This window comes from Meriones unguiculatus, chromosome 8, assembly GCF_030254825.1.
Source record: "Meriones unguiculatus strain TT.TT164.6M chromosome 8, Bangor_MerUng_6.1, whole genome shotgun sequence".
Classification (NCBI taxonomy): Eukaryota; Metazoa; Chordata; class Mammalia; order Rodentia; family Muridae; genus Meriones; species Meriones unguiculatus.
In genome coordinates, this window is record NC_083356.1 from 22,712,414 (window position 1) to 22,733,536 (window position 21,123).

Sequence of the window (21,123 nt, forward strand, 5' to 3'; positions counted from 1 at the left end):
GTGTGGAGGTCAGAGGACAGCTTGCACAAACCCGGGGATGGAGCCCAGGTCCTCGGGCTTGGTGGCAAGCACCCTTACCGGCTGAACTGTCTCGCAAGCCCTCAGCATCGTTTTGTAAATGATAGAGGGATTCTGCCTAAAGCCATACAGCCAGGTAGTGGCCCTGTCTGGGATCTGAACCCAGCACCAGTCCCAGGCTTTTCCCTGGTGGCACTGTTCTGAGGATGTGGGCTGTTTGAGGGGAAACACGGCAGCGGCCAATGCCTCATTGTTCTCGTGTATCACCAGGCCCGAGCAGGCCTCGGTCCATTCACAGCCATCAAGCACCTTCCTGTGGCTAATTAACATGATAAGCAAGTATTGCTGGAGTGCCTGGTGGCACCGGAGTGGGCGCAGGACGGAAGAAAACCCCTGCCCTAGTAGTCTCACAAGCAAGACATTAAATGTGTAAAAAACACCGGAAGACTGAAAGTAGGACAGGTCCAAGCTTGGGGGCTAGAAAGGCCGGCTGTTTAAATAAAGTGGGCAGGGGGGAACTCAGGGTGGAAATAACGCGTGTGTAAGGATTCAAAGAAGGCAAGACGTGATCTTGAGGGAGAAGCATGGTGGGCAGGGTCCTGTGGTAGACGTGGGCCAGATGGGTGATGGGGAGGGCAAGCAGGAAAGGAAATGAGCCTGGTTAGTCAGGACTCTGAAATAATGGGTTCTGTAGGAGCCAGATTCAGGGCTGTGGTGCTCAGGAAGGCTGAAGGGGCTTCTTCCCACCTCAGGGAGCGTTTGGTGTGGCTGCAGCAGCTGGCAGGACCCCGTGCCCCTTCAGTGGGCGGCTCCCTGCAGCTGCCTCTGGGGCTTCCCAGGCCTGACCCCGCCCCTCGGGCTGAGGCAGGGGCGGGGCCGGGAGCTAAGAGGCTCAGCACGGAGGGAGGAAGGGAGGGCCGAGGAGCAGGTGGCGGGCTGGTGGCCTCTGCCGGCTGGCGGGACAGTGGTGGCTCAGCCTCTGGGTCCAGAGACCAGCTTCCTCCTTTCCGGTCGGTGCCTGCCCCCGATGCCTGCCAGACTTTTGCCTGACCCAGGGCCCCCGCCTGACCAGCCTCCCACCCCAGACTGATTGGGGAGTCGGGGGCTGAACTGTCTGCGGGGGTTGGGGGAGGACCCCGGTACCAATGCACTGCCGGGTCTTTCGGGGCCTGGCGGGAGCCCTCTTTACCCTCCTGTGTGTGGGGCTCCTGTCTCTACGCTACCACCCAAGCTTGTCGCTGCGGACGGCGCAGGGCACGCCCAGGCTGAACCAGCCGAACCCAGGGCCCCTGGAGCTGCAGCTGGGCGACATCTTCATCGCAGTGAAGACTACCCGGGCCTTCCACCGCTCCCGCCTGGACCTGCTGCTTGACACGTGGGTCTCCAGGACCAGGCAACAGGTGACAGGCTGGCCGCCTTGAGGCCGGAGAGAGCTCCCAACTGAGGGGGGCTCGCAGGGGTTTTCCCGGTGGTCTGCCTACCAGGGAGACAGACCTTCTGGGGTCTCTCCATTCCTTCCTTCCTCCACGCCCCCAGCAGGCCTGAGGAGTTGCCTCCCTCCGCTCGGCTCTGAGCGTGGATGAGGCTGTGTGAAGCTGGGGTGTGGTTGATGTGTGTGATGGGGAGACCCTGCTGGAGGGAGGCTTCCTCTCCGGTCCTGCTCCCCGGTGCTGCCCAGGGTGTGAGGTGTGAGAGCAGTGCATAGCCTCCCGGTTTCCTGGGCTGCCGCTGGGGGACAGTGGGTGAGGCAGAGTGGGCAGGAGGTCAAGGTGAGGGGGAGATGTGTCAGTTTTTGGAATACCTCTGTGTGTGTGTGTGTGTGTGTGTGTGTACATGTTCTCACACACAGAGCTAGGTATGCTAAACACGGTAATAAGAAAGTGTGGCTAATCAATGTGGTTCTTGAAGGAAGACCCTCTCTCTCACATACTCAAGACCCCATCAATCAAAAACCCTGGGATGGGGGGGGTGCCAGGGACCACCTCGTGGGTAGAGGTGATTTCACACACTTCTGTGCACACATACTCTGTTCCCAATGGGGCTGCTGTCTCTGTGGGCGGAAGTGAATGAGCCCTTGCAGGGGAGGCCGAGGAGAGGAGGTGGTTCAGTGAGGGAAAGGTGGGGGTACCTGAGAGGATGCCCTCCTCCCCCGTTTCCTGGCATGATATCCGGCCCAGACACGAGGCCTTTCCCTAGAGCTCCCTGCACCCCCCAGCCCCTCCACTCCCGTGTAGTTGCAGTTTCTTGTGGTGGGGAGAATGCGGTTCCTCCTCGGAAGCCGGCAGGGCTGGACCTCCGCGCAGACCTTCCTGTTTATGGAGCTGCGTCTGTGTGTACCAGGGAGCAAGGCCTCACGTGGTCCCAGGCGCTTTCCTGTCTTGCTCACTGTTACGGTGCCCTGGCCCCAATGAGGAAACTAAGGCTGTAGAAGAGGAAGGACCAGTGCCCTTGAGACAGCACGGCAGGACTCGCTCCTGATTCTCAATTGGGCCCCTTTCTTTTCGGCTGTGCCCCCCAAAGCGGAGCTGTCAGCGTTACTGGGGTGCTCCTGGTCCTAGGCCAGCTGGTGCTGGTGCCTGGCAGGACAAGCTTGGCGAGAGAGGCTGGCAGCTGGCTAAACGTGGAGAGCCGGCACCCAGGCCGAGGGGGCACCTGGCAGCTTCCCTAAGGGGCTGTAGGCAAAGGCCCCTTCACCCTGGCAGGCATCTGTGTGGCAAGGACTGACTTCCCATCCACAGATGGGGGTCAGACGGAGGTGGAACCTCAACCAGGGAAAAGGTTCTGGAAGAATGGCCAGGTGCAGAAGGAAGTGGGATACGAGGAGGCTCCTTCCTTACTCCCAGGCTCATTTCTTCCTGTGGCCTTGGTTATGGGCCCTCAATTTCTACACTCGCACAACACAAGCCGTGTCTGGGAAGCGCCCTGGCTGGTTAACTCCGGTGCTGGGCACCCGGCTGGTTAAAGGTGATGAGGTGACAGGTGGCCTCGGCTTAGTGTGCTGGGACAGACCATGTATGGCCTTTGTCTGGAAGAGGGGGTGGGCGGGGAAGGCTGTTTTGTGTGTTTTGAGCTTGAAGGGGCCTTTCTCCCTCTCGTCCCCTCCTGGGCGGGGCCTGGGCAGGGGGAGCCAGCCTCAGCCTCCTCTCCCCTTCACTGTAGCAGATGGTCCTGGGCCACTCCCTCCCTCCCTTGCCCCAGCAGGCTGGCGCTCTCTTTGTTTCCCAGCCCGTGGAACTATAACTAACCATTGTCTGGGTCTCTTGCTTAAGTAAATCAAATGCAGGCTGCTGCTTGTACCCACCACCCTGTGCTCCCAGGGGCTAAAACCACGGGGCTCCTGGGTCCGCTCCAACCCCAGACTCTGGCCCTTTCCCTAACTCTGTCCCACCTCCCCGTCCCACCTCAGCAGACATTCTCAGACTTCTGCTCCCCCGTGGCCATTTGGTGGCAGAAATTCGCCAGGCCATCAGGCAAGAAAGTCCTGACTTCTTGGCTGGCTCCCTCTGGAGCTGTGTGGCAAGTAGGCTTGGGCGAGGGCAGGATGGAGCAGGTGGCCAAGGAAGACAGTCAGGGGGCCCAGGAGAATGGCTGGGCCAGGAGTGGTGTTGGGGGCAGGGACGGGAGCAGGGAAAGACAGAGGCCAGGATGACCACGGAGGATGAGGCTGAGTGCACTGAGTGACCACATGAGGCACAAGGGAAAGACAAGAGGCATGGTGACTCCAAGGCTCTGAGACCCAGCAAGCAGGAAGTGGGCACGGCTGTGTGGGACGGAGGGTGAGAGATTCATCCTTTTGATGCTGGTTGTGTAATCCAGGGCCTCGCACAGGCAAGTGAAGATGCTCTATCCATGAGCCCTGGCTCTTCCTTTTTTGGGGGAAGGAGGGGTGGATGTCTTCCTCACCTACCCTGGTGTTAAGAGATTGAACTCAAGGCTTGAGCATGCTGGGTAAGTGCTATGCCACAGGCCCCGGTGCTGGCCCTTGCTCGCGTTTTTTTTAGAGCCTCAGTCTTAATGCTCCATCCTTCAGGGGAAAAATTATGGTGACAGGGATTTGAGAGGCTGGGGCCTAGCAGGAGGCGCAGCAGCAGGCATGGAGAAGGGCTCCGGGGTCCAGGTGGTAATGCCACGTGCATGGGGAGGGGTAGAGAGGAAGATACCAGGCCAAGGCTATGCGCTTTCCCCAGAATCTCCAGGCCTCTGGCACCTGCTGGGTTTGACGGCAGAAGCAGACCCCGGGAAGGGGGCTCAAAAGGAAGACACTGCCCAGTCTCCCTGAGAGAGCCAGGTGCTGGGACACTGGGGACAGACAGGGGGAGGGCTGAGGTAAAGTCACATCCAGTGGCAAGGGTCAGATATCTCTTCCTTGACCACACTTACCTTAATTTTTTTTAAAGGTGTTTATTTATGTATGTGGATATTTTTGCCTGCACGTCTATCTGCGTACTATGTGCATGCAGTACCCATGAAGGCCAGCAGAGGGCGCTGGATCCCCATAGGATTGCAGTTACAGGCAGCTGTGGGTCACCATGCGGGTGCTGGGATTCAAACATGGGTCCTCTGGATGAGCAGCCCGTACTCTTGATTACAGAGTCATCTCTCCAGTCCAGACCAGACTTATCCTAAGGGAAGTAGGTACAGGTGCTACCTAACTGCTCCTGAGAGGACCGTAGGTCTGAGGACCAAGGCAGAGTCTCGTAACAATCTACAGGAGAAGTGGCTCTGAAGCAAGCTTGTGGTTGTGGGCCTTGGGAGAGAGGCCTGTACCCCATGCCTCCCTGTGCCCCACTCCTGGCTTTACAGATGGGTAAACTGAGGCTCAGGACAGGGGCTGTTCTGGTCTGGGAGGGCTGGCTGGCTTGTGGAGTGAGGACGTTGTGGATGAGCGAGGAGGATCACTGTGGTTAGAGCCTGGTCTTGGAAGGATGATAGAGGGGTTCGCACAGGTGTGGGCCCAGGGGGATGGGGATCCCAGAGGCCTTGAACGTGGGGGACGTCCTTTCCTCAGCCCTCTCTTAGAAGTGGCTCGAAGTGTTCCAGATGCTGGCAGCGCAGCCCAAATTTAGGGACACCGCCAAAGGCCTTCACTTGATTGGGGGCTGGCTCACAGTTTCAGAGGTTTCAGTTTATTGTCATCATGGTGGGAAGCTTGGCAGAAGGCAGGCAGACACGGGGCTGGAGGAGCCGGGAGTTCTACACTCTGATCCGAAGGCAGTGGCAGGAGACCGTGTGTCTCCCTGGGCCTACCTTGAGCATAGGAGACCTCCAAGCCCCACCCCTGTGACATCATACTTCCTCCAACAAGGCCACACCTCCTAACAGTGCCACTCGCTGTGGGCCAAGCATTTAAACACACAAATCTATGGGGCCATTCCTATTCAAACAACCACAGGCAGTTGGGGGAATTCTGCACGCACTGTACTAGCTCTGCGAGGGGGTGACATTGCCTTTCTGCTGTGACTCTCTCTTGCCCAAAGGCAGATTCTGGAGGGCTTGAAGTTGCCCAGTTTGGAGCTGGTATTTGGTTGATGAAGAGACTGATCTTCACCTACCTAGGGGTGGCAAGAAATGTCCCAGTCCTGCCAGGTCCTGCCTGAAATCCCAGCACACAAAAATCCAATACTAGAGAGTTGTCACAGGTTCCAGGCCAGTTTGGGGTTCCAGGATAGCTTGTGAGACCTTGTTCCAACAAACAAACAAAATAAGAAACAGCCCGGGTCAGTGGGTTGGAATCCCAGCTCAGCCTCATCTTTAGAAGGTCAGGGGGGACGAAGTGTGAGTGACCCTCTTGACACGTGCCCAATCTGAGAGAGCAGGATTGTACCGGAGTGTTGGGTTTCTGAGGTGCTTAGGGGCCTCTCCCAGGTAGGAGGGTTTGTGGCTGTTCCCCAAATGGTCTGATGTCTGAGGGTTTGACTCAGGGAAGTCCTACAGTTTGCGCATTCCTGTGGATTAGGGCTTGAGGAGCTTTGCTATCTATGCTGTGACAAACACAAGAGCCAGAAGAAGCTTGGGGAGGAAAGGGTTTATTTTCAGCTTTCAGGTTACAGTTTTTCATAAAGGAAGTCGGAACAGGGACTCAAGGCAGGAACCCAGAGGCAGGAGCTGAAGCAGAGGCCACAGCCGGGTACTACTTACTGGCCTGCTCCCCATGGCTTTCTCGGCCTGCTTTCTTCTACAGTCCAGGCCACCTGCCTAGGGGCAGCACCTCCCACAGTGGGCTGGGCCCTCTCACATCAGTTTTTATTTTTTATTTTTTTATTTTTATTTTTTTGAGACAGTTTCTTTGTGTAGCCTTGGCTGTCCTGGACTTGCTTTGTAGACCAGGCTGGCTTCAAATGGACAGAGATCTGCCTGCCTCTGCCTCCCTGAGTAGTGCTGGGATTGCAGGCATGTGCTACTATGCCTGGCTTTCACATTTTTTTTAAAGATTTATTTATTTATTTACTTATTTATTTATTTTTATTTATATGTATGAGTGCTCCGACTGCATGTATGCCAGAAGAGGGCATCAGAACTCATTATAGATGGTTGTGAGCCACCATGTGGTTGCTGGGAATTGAACTCAGGACCTCTGGAAGAGCAGACAGTGCTTTGAACCACTGAGCCATCTCTCCAGCCCTCGCATCAATTTTTAATAAGTATATGCCTTACAGTCTTGCCATCCTGATGGAGGCATTTTCTCACTTGCGGTTCCCCCTTCCCAGATGGCTCTAGCTTATGTCAAGTTGACAAAGAAAATAACCAGGACGGTGGCCAAGGGTGGCTGTGACATTGTGTTATGGAAGAGGGCTGAGTCACCTAAGAGTAGGCTGGCCCTGGAGAGCAGATATAACTGGGCTCCTGCAGCCTGGAGTTGTGTGTCCTTGAGAGCTTAGCTGTATGTGTGCATGAGGAGGATGTGTCTGAGGACAGAGGACAGAGGACAGAAGGCCGCCATGCCTGTGTCTCCCTGTGTGGGGTTAATCTGGGGCCTGGCTTTGGTGGGCTGCAGATTGGGGGCCTCCCACCATCAAGTTATCTTGATGCCTCCTTCTCCCCACAGACGTTCGTCTTCACTGACAGCCCAGATGAGAGCCTCCAGGAGAGACTAGGTAACTGCTGGCTGGGGGTAAAGGGGGGTCCTCCACTGTTGGCAGGAAAGGCAGGGTGGCTGTGATGGGGCCTTGGGGCCCCTAGGAATTAGTTCTCCTGCCTTTGGCCCTGGGGACTACCTTGTGCCAGGAACAGAGCATGTGTGTAAAGAGGCTGATGGACAAGGCCCTGAACACCTGGGCCCCCATTCCATCTGCTGCCTCAGTCTCCCTGGGAGCGAATGAGCTCTCCAGGCTCTCTGAGGTCCAGCTTCACCCTATATTCTCAGGGGTCCGTGTGCTGAGGGAGGAGGTGGGCAGGCCCTCTGACTGATTCTCCTTTCCAGGCTCCCACCTTGTGGTCACCAACTGTTCTGCAGAGCACAGCCATCCTGCTCTGTCCTGCAAGATGGCTGCAGAGTTCGATGCTTTCTTGGCCAGTGGGCTCGGGTGAGTGTTGCTATGTTCCAGAGGCAGGAATGACTTTGGCCTCAGGCCATGTCTTTAAGGTTTCCCCTGACCCCACCAACACACACACACACACACACACACACACACACACGCACGCACGCACGCACGCACGCACACTCCCCTGAGACAAGGTCTGATTATGTAGCTCTAAGTGTCCTGGTATTACTATGTAGACCAGGATGGCTTCTAATTCACGGAGACCTGCCTGCTTCCGTCTCCCAAATGCTGGAACTAAAAAATGAGCCACCACACCTGGCTAATTTTTAAAATCACATTTATGTATGTATGTATGTATGTATGTGTGTGTGTATGTGTCTGTACGTGTGTGTGGGTATAGGCGTGCCATAGCATTGTGTGAAGGTCAGAGGACAACTTTTGTGGGAGTTAGTTCTGTCTTCCCATCGTATTTCTGGCAGGTGCCCTTTACCCCCTGAGTCACCTTGCTGGCTTCAGCCCACCTTTCGAACTGAGTATTGTGTCAAGAAAGTGGAGTGGTGGGCCTGGGGAGTATGGTACTAGCTGTGAAAGCTCAGGGATCTGAGTTCGATTCCCAACACCTACTCCAAAAGCATGTGCATATGCTTCTAACCCCGGTGCTCGGAGGTGGAGACAGGCAGGTGCCTGGGGCTCACTGGCTCCTTATCATCTCCCAATCCCCTGTCTCAGAAAGTAAGGCAGATGGTAACCAGAGGGACGTCACCCAAGGTTGGCCTTGGCCTCCACATGCATGCACACCTATCTGTGCCTGAACACACACCCCAGCACCCCTCTCCCCTACAAAATGCAGGGGCCTGGGCCCAGCGAAGGGATCCTAGGGCCTTTTGGGGTTGGGCTCACCCTTTCCCACCTAGCAGGCAGCTGGACCACCTGGAGTCAAGTCCTGTCGCTCACTGCCTCTGGAGTTTTGAAGCTATCTCTTCCCTCAAGGGTACATAGCGTGCTTGCCTGGCCCCAAACACGGGGTTCAAATCGTAGCTACCTGTAGGAAGCACGGCTTAGAGCAGAGATTCTCAACCTGTGGGTCTCGGCCCCCTTTAAAAACAAAACAAAGCAAACAAACCCTTTCCCAGGGGTTGCATATCAGATTTCCCGCCAATCAGGCATTTGCATTACCATTCATAACAGGAGCAACATTGCAGTTATGAAGCAGCAACGAGAGTCATGTTGTGGTTGGGGAGGGGGTCGCCACAACATGGGAAACTGCATGAAAGGCTCACAGTATTAGGAAGATTGAGAGCCACTGGTCTGGGGTAAGCAATGGAGAAAATAGGATTGTCCATCATGTGGGCCATTTTCCTCCAATGGAAGGAATGAAGGACGCCCGGTCCCCTGGATACCAGCGGAAGTGGTCAGCCAAGCAGGTGACCCTTTCTTTACTGCTCTATTAGGAGCCAGCCTCCACCCGAAGGCCCTCGACCTCCCAAGAATTGGGTAGGCCCTACTCCTGGGCTTTATGTTTCTCAGTGACTGGAGCTCATCCCTATGTGAAAAGGTCCCCGGAGCTTTGCATCTTCCACCAATAGACCCCTTCCTCTGGGCCCTAGCCCGAGCTCTGTTTATCAGGCAAGAGAATTCATTCTTACTGTGAAGTTTTGTTACCTTGCTGGAATGTTTCTATGAAGCTGTGCCTAAAGCTTTGCCGAAACAATTTGCCACACGGTAACCTTTCTCTAAACCGTCACTGTGCTTAAGCGTGTAAGAAGACTGAATTGTGAAGGCAGTCTTTGGAAGCTTCTGACCCAGTGCCTAAAAAATCGGTACTGACTCAAAGTTTCATTCTTCAGGTAGGAAGTTTCATTCTTAACATAGAGGTAGGTTTCCCACTAGATCCTGAGGCCTGAGGAGTCCGCAACAGCTGCTGCCTGACTCCTAGCTTTTAGCCGTTGACTGGAGGTGGTGGTGGGGTGCCCGGGAACACAGCATTTCTGCAAGCTCACCGTGGCCCCGTCCCCATAGGTGGTTCTGCCATGTGGATGATGACAACTACCTGAACCCCAGGGTGCTGCTACAGCTGCTGAAAACCTTCCCGAGGGACCGTGATGTCTACTTGGGCAAGCCCAGCCTGAACCGGCCCATCCATGCCTCTGAGCTGCTGTCAAAGAACCACACGGTAGGTGCCTTCCTCCTTTTCCGGTTGGCTGTTGATCTCTTGGGGGAGGGGGGAGGGGGGAGGGAAAGGGAGGTGGGGGTGATGCCACAGGCGAGACCACCGGAGGTGGGGCCTGGTTGCACAGTAAGGTCTCTGTCATCGAGGGACCCTGGCCTAGCAAGGAGGCCCGCTGGGCTTTCCTGACTCCACGACCAAGCTCCTCGCTCTAGGTTTGATCCCCAGGGCTATGGTGCATGCTGGGGAAGCTGAGACAGCTGGTCACTGGTTCAAAGCCAGCCCGGGTGACGTAGTGGATTCCCAGGGCAGCCTGGGCTATAGAGTGAAAAATCCCACAGTATTGCCGGGCCGGGTAGTTTGCTCAGGGATGGAGATCAACCCTGTCACGTGGCTGTCCCTGTGACTTCTTCACTCTCTGGCCACTGAAGTGTGGGCACCAGGAGCTAGGGGGACTGGAACCAGCTTCACTACAGAACCAAGAGACAGTCAGAGGATGGCCAGGTTAGAAAACCAACAAAACCCAGGACAGCTGGGGCCTGCCTTTACTAGACTTCAGATAAATAATGAGATTTTGCCTGTGTCCCCAGATTGCACGGTTCTTCCCTGCCCCCAGTACTGCCTGGCTTCTGGGGCTTGGGTAGTAAGCTTGGGGCAGGGGGAAGGCAGGGAGGAGGCCCAATCAGGAGACCCTGCTGCTAAAGGTTTCCCCTCCCTCCCCAGGCCACCATCTGCTGCTCTGGGGAAACTGGATCCTTAATTATCAGTAGCTCATCAGCCGCTGAGCCCTAATTAAATCCTCCTGGGCCCCAGGGTGTGCGTGCGCACGACTCTCCAGGTGAGCCGAGGGGTGTCCCGGTCTCCACCCCGACCTCCCACCCAGCTTGAGCCCCTCTGCCTCCAGGCCTGAGGCTCCCGGGCTGGAACGTGCGGTCCGGGATTCGTACACCAGCCCTGTCACTCCTGGCTTGGTGACCCTGATTGAAGTCGGGCGACCTCTTTGTGCCTCAGTGGGGCAGGTGGTAACGGCCATGGCTCACAGGGTACCTGGGAGCATAAGGGTCCGGTGACGTCATCTGTCAGAGTCCCTGCTCTGGGGACTGGATGAATAGTATGGGCTTCGTTTCTTAGCCACCACCTGCCTGGCCAGTTTGATGCCTGGCTGGGTACATCCACACCTTGTGCTCCACTGTGCTGCTTTGCCTTCTCTTGCTGCCATAGATACCATGGCCAGAAGCGACTTGGGCCTCCCCAAGAGCTTGTTTGGATTATGCATCATGGAGGGAAATAAAGGCAGGAACCCATGGAGGGGTGCTGCCTACTGGCTGGCTCCTCAGGGCTTACTCAGTTTGCTTTCTTATACAACCCAGGACCACCCAGAGTGGGCTAGGGGACCCCTCCAGATTCATCATCAATCGATACGATAAAATGCCTCACACACCTGCTTACGAGCCAATCTGATGGAGGCCTTGTCTCAGTTAAGGGTCCCTCTTCCCAGGTGCCTCTGGTTTGTTGTGTCAAGCTGACAGACATGCCCACAACATGCCTGCTGTTCTCCTTGGCATGTATCGCCAAAGGGAACATTCTTCTCCCCTCCCAGAATTTCAGAGTGCTCACGCCAGTGCAGAGCCTGGAGTTCTCCAAATGGGACAGCAAAGGCAAAGGGTCTCTGGTCTGGCATCAGTTCCTGCTCTGTGCTCTAAGGCAAATGACCCCAGTCTGTGCCTTGGTCAGTGTGCTTGGGGTATGGCCCTTAGCACAGGGCTGGGCACAGGGCTGGGCACAGGGCTGGTTCAGGCTGAGGCTCTCTCAGCCTGTGGTAACTGTAATGACATGGGAGTGGAAGCCACACACTTCTTAATTTTAATAAAGTGCACAATTATTGAGCACTTCCTGAATGCTGGGTCCTGGAGGGACAGTCATTCTGCCTGTCTCGGAGGCCCAAACTTTCTCCAAAGGACAGTTGTGGAAGGAGGTTAGAAAGGAGGGCTGATGACAGAATGAGGACATCTGTGCTCTCAGGTGTAATTCCAGATCCTGGAAGCGGCTCCCCGGAGGTCCCGCAGCCAGGCAGGGGAAAGGAGGGAGACTTGGGCCTCCTCATTGTCTGCCCAGGGGTCTTTCCACGGCAGCAGCATGGGGGAAAGCTCAGCCCAATGCAGTATGCTTTTATGAAGCAGCAGCTGTGGACTTGGGGGAAGGCACGGGGTGGGAGGGCAGGTTACTGTTAGATCAGGAGATGGAGTGGTGGAAGGGAAAAGTTCTCCAAAAGGCTTGGAGAACCCACAGGTGAATTCAGGGTCCTCACAGGAGAGCCCGGAAGAGGTCTGGGCAGGGGGAGAATGGCGGAAGGGGTGCTACCCTTTCCTGGGATGTCAAGGGGCTGCCTGCCCACACAGGTGCTTCCAAGACTGTCCTGTCTTTATTCCAGGGGTGGCTTCACACACTTTCTCTGTAGAAAACCTTTCCCTGCCTCAGGAACCGAGAGCATGAGACATGGTGTGGGTGGAATCAGGGAACAGCCCCCTCAGGCTAAGGACCCTGTGAGAGAGGCCTCTCCCCTACAGTCTTCCTAGAGCATTCTGGGAAGGGCTCTGATTGGCCGGCCTAGGTCATGTGCCTATTTCTAGACAAGGGGCCCTGCCCTGGGCTTCATTCCACCGGACCACCTCTGCGACCTAAGGGAGCAGGGGCCAGGGCCCACCTCAGAGGAAGAGGGTAAAATGGCGCATGTCACCACGTCCACCTCAGGGATCCCTCTCCCATGGGGGCCTATAGGGGTGTCCCAGACCAAATGCCTCCTCTTCAAGGACACCAGACTCGGGCCGGGTTTAGGGCTCCCCTGTGGGTGACACTGGGCCCTGGCTCCCTATCTGTGAAATGGGCGCGCTAAATCCAGGGCTTCAGCCATCAGCGAGGTGCACGGTACAGAGCTTCCGGGTCATGATGGCTGGGGATGAGGGGCGGTCTAGCTGGTGGCCCCGTAGTTCCCTGGGCTAAGTCCACATCTCTGGCATCTCTTTCCAGAGGCTGGTGCGTTTCTGGTTTGCCACAGGCGGTGCTGGCTTCTGCATCAACCGCCAGCTGGCTTTGAAGATGGTGCCGTGGGCCAGGTAAGCAGAGGCCCCGGGGCGGGGACGGGGCGGGAGGGCTGTGGTGAATGTGAGGGGCCTTTGAGGTGGAAGAGGCAAGAGGGGGCCCCGGGGGAAATTGTTTCTTATTCACTTGTGTTAGGGCAGCCCGGGTCTGTGGGTTGGCTTTTGTGGAGTGTGCTTCAGCACATCCTGCCTCAGTTTCCCCATCTGTAAGTAGAACTTAAAAAATGAGTGGCCAGAGCTGGGCGCGATGGTGCACGCCTGTAATCCCAGCACTCACGGAGGTGGAGGCAGGCGGATCTCTGTGAGTTTGAGGCCAGCCTGGTCTACAAAGTGAATCCAGGACAGCCAAGGCTACACAGAGAAACCCTGTCTCAAAAAACCAACCCCCCCCCACAAAAAAAAAAACAAACCAACAACCAAAAATGCCAAAATAACAACAAAAATTAGTAGCCAATGACACTGTAAGGGCTTCATGGGAAAATGTCTGGGTGGACACCTGCGGTGGGTCAGAGGTCCTTGGTAGCCCTTTTTTCACCTTCTGATAGTTGATGTCCTGGGTCCAAGCATAGGAAGCCTTGGAGATGGGGGAGAGGGGCTTTTGACTGGGGACAGAAGGGAAGGCTTCCTGGAAGAGGTGGCATTTTATCTGAGGCACCCCTGTAGGCCCCTTCAGGAGAGGGATCTGGGAGAATGTGGGGGTGGATTCTGCCATTCTGGACGTGGCACAGCCTGGCGTCAGCGGCCATGAGCTCGCATGGGTCTTTGTCCATAACAGGGGGGAAGGCAGAGCCACTTCCAGAACCCCCGTGAGAGGCTGACGAGCCTTAGGTTATCCAGGCTGAAGGTCACACAGCCACTCAGTCGCTGTCTTTGTCTGCCCTTCCTTGACCGAGGAGGGAAGAGTCTCCCTGAAGGTTCAGGCTGTCAGGGGGCATGCTGTCCCTAGGGCAAACCCAGAGCAGGCAAGCACCTGTGCCCAGAGGTCACCTCTGTGAGTAGGTTGCCCCACTGTGCTCTGCCCAGCCCTGTGGTACCCTTCCTCCACTACCTGTGCAGCCAGGGGACACCCAGCCTGGGTTTCTGTGCCCACCCCACCCCTGGCCAGGCATCCTGGGAAAGGACACTGATGGCCCTGGCCAGTGGGGAGATGATCCCTGGGACACTGGCTCATGCCATTAAAAGCCTGCTGCTGCCTCTGGGAAGTCTGCCTTTTCTCCCCAGCACCCCCACCCCCAATCCACATGCTTCCCTCTGACTTGGCCTCAGCCTCAGTACCCCTCAATCTGTGGCAGGGAGGAAGTGCCTCTTTCTCATGTCTGGGTCCTCATCCCTAGGTACCAGGGGTACAAGGGGCTAGGGGTTGTCAAGCTCAGCAGTGACTCTGAGTAAAAGAGTGAGAGGAAATTGGGGAGAAGGAAGGATGTGTTTGTCAAGGCTCCCTGCCGTTCCTCTACCCAGTCAGTCCAAGACCCTGGGGAGGCAGGGCTGTTGTCAACCCATTCCTCAGGGGAGAAGGCTGAGAATCCCCAGGTTCCAGGCTTGCCACAGTGTCCCAGTGCAGTATGCTGGCCTGGTGCAGGGCCTGCTGGGAGGTTTGAGGGGGCGCCACTGGGCAGAACCTGGGTCAGTGGCCACCATCCATCTCTGTCCTTCAGCGGCTCCCACTTCGTGGACACCTCAGCTCGCATCCGGCTCCCTGATGACTGTACCGTGGGCTACATCATTGAGTGCAAGCTGGGGGTCCGCCTGCAGCCCAGCCCCCTTTTCCACTCACACTTGGAGACCCTGCAGCTGCTGGGGCCCGCCCAGCTTCTGGAGCAGGTGAGCCAGCTGCGGGGCAGAGGCCCAGGGGTGGGGAAGAGAGTCTCCCCAGAGGAAGGTTGGGGTACTTGAAAACAACCTGGAAACTGAGCTTACGGGGGGCCTGGCCTCCACAGACTGATGGGGAAACAGAGGCCCAGGGAGACAGTGGCTCAACAGTGGCTCAGGTCTCCTATCTCTTTGGTCTAGGGAGACTTCACAGGCACAGGTGCTGCCGCCAGCTCTCCGAGCCCCCGTTCCCCCCATTTCTCTTTTTACTCTGAACCCCCCCACCTTCCACACTACACTCCTGAGCAGCCCGCTAGAAGAGCCTAGTGGCCCTTCCGACTCCTCCCTGGAGCCCCCTCCAAGTCCCGCCTGGCTTGAAGTCCTGAGCTCTTTTGCCTTACAGAGTCAAAATTTGAGGTACACAGGACAGAGGCTCGTATGTAACTGAGTACCGAAGAGAGACAGGGCCTGGCGTTCCGAAGGGTCTGTCTCCTGTCCCATCTAAGCTCTCTCCAGTGGCCTCGTCCTCGGGTGACTCAGTCCTTGGGATGACAGGCTCACCCAGCCCGACATCTGTAGGCACCATGGAGAGAGAGGGTTGGCTGGGGGTCAGATGGCCTAGCTTGGGACCGTGCCTGGAGTCATTTGATTGGCTAGGCAGGGAACTAGGGTGTGGGGCCCACCCATTAGAAAGCCAGGAAGGGGGGCCCCAAAACAGGGCATCTAACTGCCATTGCTCTTTGACACACGTGGCAGCGGAGGGGGGGAGCTTGTCCTCTTCACTTTAGTCATCACACAGTGCCGGCAAAGGCCTCCCTCAGTGTCTCCAGGCCCTCAGCTGCAGTCCCTTATGTGAAGGGCCTCAGAAGGGCAAAGCCCATACCTCTCCTCCACGCACGTTAAGTCAGTTCTGGGTTTATTTTCCGTTCCTAATAGGATAGAAAGCCTCAGTGAGATGTCACGCTGTGTTGTTTAGAGAATAAATGAGAAGGGGGGGGGGGGAGTGCACAGCACAGTCACAGCCGCTGAGATATTTTCAACCCATGGATGGATGAATCCACGGATGTGGAAGCTGCAGACGCAGAGGGCTGACTCTGGGGCTGGGGTGTAGCTTAGTGGGTAGAGTGCTTATGGAGTGTGTGTGAGGCCTTGAGTTTGGTCCCTAAATCTTCAGAAAGCAAGTCTGGTGATGTAGACCTCTGATCCCAGGACTTGGAAGTAGAGGCAAGAGGATCAGAGTTCAAATCCCTGTCTAAAAATGAAGAAATAAAAATCTCTGAAGGCTAGCTGCCAAGTACCTTCCCCATTCTATAGACAGGAAAACCGAGGCCCAGAAAACTAAGCTAATTTTGGCACGCATCTGGTGTAGCCAGAGTGGGGATTGTGAGCCCTGGTGGTCAACAAGCCTTTGGGGATGGCTGGGCTCTGTTGGTCGGGGGGGGGGCTCAATTGTCAGGCCTCTGTAATGGCCCAGTGTCTTCTCTGCTGGTCCCCTGTGGCCCTCCCCCGTGGGACATCCCCCAATCCCCTCCCGTCTTCCCCCAGGTCACCCTCAGCTACGGTGTATTTGAGGGGAAACTCAACATCATCAAGCTACAGGGCCCCTTCTCCCATGAAGAGGACCCCTCCAGGTGGGTGTGGGGCCAAACCTTCAGGATGGGGGTGGAGACTTAGCCCAGACTCCTGAAGCGGAGGAGCTTTGAGGGAGAGCCGTGCCACAGGTCACGGGGTCTGAGCACACAAACTGGGAGCAGAGGGAATAGGTGTGTGTGATGTTTTCTGTATGACCTTAGAGAAGTGTCTTGTCCTCTCTGGGTTTTAGATTCTCCATCTGTAGCTCCAGGGCCCGGGGCTGTTCCAGGCCCGGGCCTGGGCCAGGGCTATGGTAAGCACAGCCCTCTTTGAAGGAGATAGTTTGGCTCAGTGTACAGAAGAAATGCAAAGTTCCGAGAGGAAAGGCGCCACCTCTGAGTGGGGTGAGCTCTGAGGTGTGCGAGCCGTTAGCCTTTCTGATAGCTGATGCTAGATTCTTTGTGAGCCTGAAGATTCTGGAACTCAGCCAGGGGGCTCTTGGTGTCCCCTCAGGCTTTCAAGGCCTCTCGAAGGAGAGGTTCTCAAATCGGGTCATTCTGCCAATGTCTGGAGACAGTTCCGATGGCTCCATCCTGGGGATGCCAGCCACCGTCCTGCCAAGCGCGGGATAGCCCCATGTGACACAGTTCCTCGGGGCTGAGCATTCACAGTGCCCGTGGGGCAGCGAGGTTGGTGTAACTGTCTCCCCTCGATGTTCTCTCTGCAGGTTTCGCTCCCTCCATTGCCTCCTGTACCCGGATACACCCTGGTGTCCGGTGCTGATGGCGCCGTGAGCTCTGGCCTGCCGCAGAGGTTGATGGACGCTTCTGTCTGACCATTCCCCGACCTCCTTAGCAGTCCTGAGGACGCCTGGTCCAGTGCCCGCTGGCAGGGCCTCTGGGTGACAGGAAAGGCCAGGAATTGGACAGTGCTTGGTGTTGAAGGCATCTCGGGCTCAGGGACCTGCTGCAGGGATGCTTGAATTGGTGTCGGGGGAGAGGACCAGGGCCCTCACCCTGCTGAGAGTGGCATATGCCCTGACTGGGGTCTGGCCTCTGGCTCTGGCCTTAGTCTGTGACCTGCGGCTGTGGGACTGGTCTCGGCTGCCCCTGGCCCTCCTCACCTGGCCAACGGACCTAGACTTGGGAAACTCAGCAGGCACGAGATGGGTGATGGTGGGTCCCTGCCTGTTGTGACCAACCTTTGGTTCACTGTCCCAGTCTTCTTTGCCATGAGGAGCTACCATAGGACCGGCAGGAACTGAACAAGGCCAATAGGAGGCTTCTGGAGTAAGTTTCACAGCCTAAGATCCTGTCTTTCGACTGTGAATGCATGTGTGATGGCTGGATCTGGGGAGCTGCTTTGTCACCACAAAAGAAAGGCCAAGACAATCATCTACAGCTGTTCTCTCTCGCACCTGATCTGTAAGAAATTAAACCTTTATTTAAGTCTCTGTCTGCCCTGCTATGGACAGCCAGTGTTCCTGGCTGGGAACAAGGTCTCTGATCTGTGGTGATGGCCACATTTGGTGCTGGGATGGAATGTGCTTCTCAGAGCCTGGTTCGGGGAGAGGGAGGGCGAGGTGAATGAGGTCTATGAGGGTTGTGTGTGTGTGTGTGCATGTGTGTGCCATGTATGTGTGTGTGTGGCAGTGTAAGGGTATGCACGTATGCTGTGTGCGTGGGGATGTATTTGTGGCTGTGGCACGTAACATCTCTGGCTCTAGGGAGGGTGGATGGGTAAATGAACAGGACCAGAGTGGTAGGGGCCTCCAGGGAAGGGAGCACAGGGGAGGATAAAGGGGAGGGACTGGAGTTCTCTAGCCCTACAAAGATCCCAGTGATGCGGGGAGTCGGGGCCAGGCCTGGGCTCTGAGAGAGGGGAGGAGGGAGAGGCCTGTGGCTGGACCCAGGCTGCCAGGGTTCACAACTCCTTTGAACACGTCCTTTGCCCTTGAAGGACCAGAATGCTCCCAGTCCGTCTGTGCCTGGTGTGTTAGGGACCATCAGATGCCCGGGGCTCGCTCTCTGAGAGGGTTTGCTGTGTGCCTGGTAAGCCAGGTCAGCATCCAGCTATCCAGCTGCATGGGACCCACCCCCCAGAGCTGCCATCCTGGCTGACATCACGGGAGTGGGTTGCTGGCAGGAGGAGGGCCCTGCGTCCCGGAGCTGGTGATGAGAGGGATCAGCCCTGTCCACTGCCTCTGGCCCCTCTGAGAAGCGGCTGCAGGTTTGGGTTTATTCTCAGAACCTGAGGGCTGGGTGGAGAGAAAAGCGCTCCCACCATCTGCTGCCTCCATTGTCCCAGAATAGCTGGGTGGGGACAGGAGCTGAGCCAGCAGGGGCTGTGCTGAGATGGAGGGGGTGGGGGAGTGCGGCTTAGCCCTCTGGGATCTGTGGGGCCAGTCCTCAAGCTCTTTGGTCCCAGGCTGCCGAGGGATCCATTTGAGCCCAGAGGCAGGAACCAGGAGTGGGCAAGGTGAGATAGCCTGGGGTAGCCTCAATCAGTCCCCTCAGTCTATGGCCTGGAGCGCTGAGCCAAGCCTGCACACTGTGGGGTGGTCATAGCTGGGGCGAGTTGAGGGATATGAGTGGCAGCTGACCCTTGGGCTGGGCAACTGAGGTGGCCCCATGACAAGAGGGATAGAGGGTAGGCTGAGGTATGGGGCAGCTCAGTGGCTGATCTTGGCTGTCAACTTGACATAGTTGGAGGAAGGCACCTCAGCTGAAGAATTGCCTCCTGTGGGCATGTCTGTAGAGCATTTCCTAGATGGCTAATTGACAGAGGACTTACTGTGGGCAGTGCCATCCCTGGGAAAGCCAGAGGAAGCCAGCCAGTCAGTAGTGCTCCTCCATGGTCTTTGCCCCCATTCCTGCCTCCAGTTCCCGCACTGGATTCCCCCGTGGAGTGTGATAGGAAGTGTAAGCCCTCCCCTTGCCAAGCCAAGACTGATGGTGCTAGAAAAGGGCCTGGGTTTCTCCAGCCAGCCCTCACCCCTCACTAGGAGCCAGCCAGGAGCCAAGTGAGTCTGCGCCCCTCCCACCCACACCGTCCCTTCCATGAGTCAGCCCGGCGGATGACAGGGACAGACCTTAGGAAGCTAGGGATGGAGAGTCTCAGTGTCACCCTGTTGTGCACACAGAAGCCACCGGCTACACAAGCAGAGGCTGTCGGGAGGGCGCTGTCGGCCAGGCTCTTCATTTTTTTCATTCTGTCTGATGCAGCCCAGCCTGCTGCCAGCTCACAACGCAGCCCAGGATAGACTTGAACGTTCCATCCTTCTGCCTTTGCCCGGATTGTAGGTGTGTGCCTATGATGTGAAGCTGGTGTGTATGTAGGGGTGACAAACCCAGGGCTTTTGTGCACACTAGAAAAGTACTACCAACTCAGCCACACCCTGAGTCCTGTCCTCTGTGCCCCCTGTTCCCCCCAATTGTAAGCATCTAACATGAACCAGGTCATTTCAAATTCACCTGTTTGAAGCAGGGACCATTACAATGACTATTTTTTTTTTTTTTTTTTTTTTTTTTAGGTTTTGAAACTGAGGCATAGGAGCGTGGCTCGACCTTCTTGGTGTTAGAGGTCAGGTGTGAGGGAGCCTGGCCTGTGTCAGTTGCCTCTGTATGGAATGATTTTGAAGGGTGGAGGCACCTCCCCAGCCTCGGGCCTCGTCCTCTTGCCTTTCTCGGGCTCTGTGCATTGGCCAGTGGCTCTCCCAGGTGACGTGGCTTTTCCTGACCCGTGGGCTAAGGTCGGGGCCCGGTGTAGAAAGCAGCTTTGTGGGCAGATGCATTCCTTCCTGCCCTCCCCAAGCTCATTCCCTCAGTAGTTAAGGTTGGGAGAAGACTGTGAGGGCCGTGGCTCCATCTTTCCCATGAGTCTCTAGCTCAGCAGCCCTGTCACTCTGAAGGCTTCTGCCTGTTCTCACTGTTTCCTTCAGGGTCCTCTGCACTCTCTCTCTACTGACCCCTCTGTCCCAACCTAGGAAGGTCGCCCTGGCCCCCAGTTATATATGCACCTGCTCACTGTGGGTCCCTCAGTTCCTGATGACTGTACTCTCAGTGTGTGTGTGTGACAGGGTCTCTTAGTATCCTAGAAGTCATTGATTTGGCTAGTCAGACTGGCCATTAAGGCCCCAGGGATCCTCCTATCTCTGCCTTCCCAATACTGTGATGAAAAGTGAATGCCACCACCACTTTTTAAAATGGGGGGGAGGTCTGGGTTTGAACTCAGATCCCGTTCTTGCAAGGCAAGTAGTTTACCGACTCAGCCATCTCCCCCTGGCATTGCCTCACTTTGGAGTTGGCTGTTCTTTGACCTTAGGTGGTCCCAGCATTCAGGGGTCCTGTTAGCCCTGTTCCCTGCAGCTCACACCTTCGATAGAGGCTTCGGAATCTCTGAGGGACAGATAGAAAGAGGACAGAAGAGTGTGTTTCTCTGGTCCCTCAAGGCGCTGAGGACCAGGATGTGGGGATCGTATTAGAGGGTCGACACCAGTGCAGGGCTGTGATGGGGCTTTATAATGGATCAGGCTGGCCCCCCAGAATGCGCTGATCACGGCTGGCATCCTTCCAGGGTGGGAGCTGGTAGGAGTCCCACGGCCTTGCCCGGGTGTCACTTACCTTGGCAGCTGGCCCTCTGTCAGAGCAGCCCTGGTTCACGAGGACTGGGGCCAGAGCAGGGGGTTAAATGACATCGTGAAGCTCAACCCGTCAGGTCCTTCATGGGGACAACGGTACAGGAGGGAGGACCCGGTGTCTTCAGCCAGGGAAACGGCAGCCACCAGGGAGGAAGGAAGATGAAAGAAGCTCAGCCCTCGAAACTGGTTTGATCTTGATTCAAATCAATGGGCCCTAAAAAAGATGCTTTTGAGGAAAATGAGGAAATTTGAGCAGGGACTGCACATTAATGTCTCTGCAAGAGACAGCGGTATTGAGGGCTTTTTGAGAAACGTTCTAATATGTGAGAGATACATTCT

At 56.3% G+C, this 21,123-nt stretch overlaps 1 protein-coding gene across 2 annotated transcripts; it reads left to right on the plus strand.

Annotated features, from left to right (window-relative positions):
• The first annotated feature begins 907 nt into the window (after positions 1-907).
• Mfng (MFNG O-fucosylpeptide 3-beta-N-acetylglucosaminyltransferase) lies at positions 908-17,598 on the plus strand. 2 transcript variants are annotated; one of them, XM_021654005.2, is made up of 8 exons: positions 908-1,418; positions 7,064-7,112; positions 7,439-7,541; positions 9,519-9,672; positions 12,694-12,779; positions 14,420-14,585; positions 16,119-16,204; positions 16,873-17,598. In XM_021654005.2, the coding sequence occupies exons 1-8, from the start codon at positions 1,164-1,166 to the stop codon at positions 16,937-16,939; spliced, it is 966 nt and encodes a 321-aa protein (XP_021509680.2). In that variant the 5' UTR covers positions 908-1,163; the 3' UTR covers positions 16,940-17,598. The 2 variants fall into 2 exon arrangements, with proteins under 2 accessions (XP_021509680.2, XP_021509681.2); XM_021654006.2 differs by lacking the exon at positions 16,119-16,204.
• The last annotated feature ends 3,525 nt before the right edge of the window (positions 17,599-21,123 follow it).

Coding starts and splice junctions, on each gene's coding strand:
- Mfng (XM_021654005.2), top strand. CDS start 1,164: ATGCACTGCCGGGTCTTTCGGGGCCTGGCGGGAGCCCTCTTTACCCTC. Junction 12,780..14,419: donor AAGATGGTGCCGTGGGCCAG/GTAAGCAGAGGC, acceptor TCTGTCCTTCAG/CGGCTCCCACTTCGTGGACA. Junction 16,205..16,872: donor CATGAAGAGGACCCCTCCAG/GTGGGTGTGGGG, acceptor TTCTCTCTGCAG/GTTTCGCTCCCTCCATTGCC.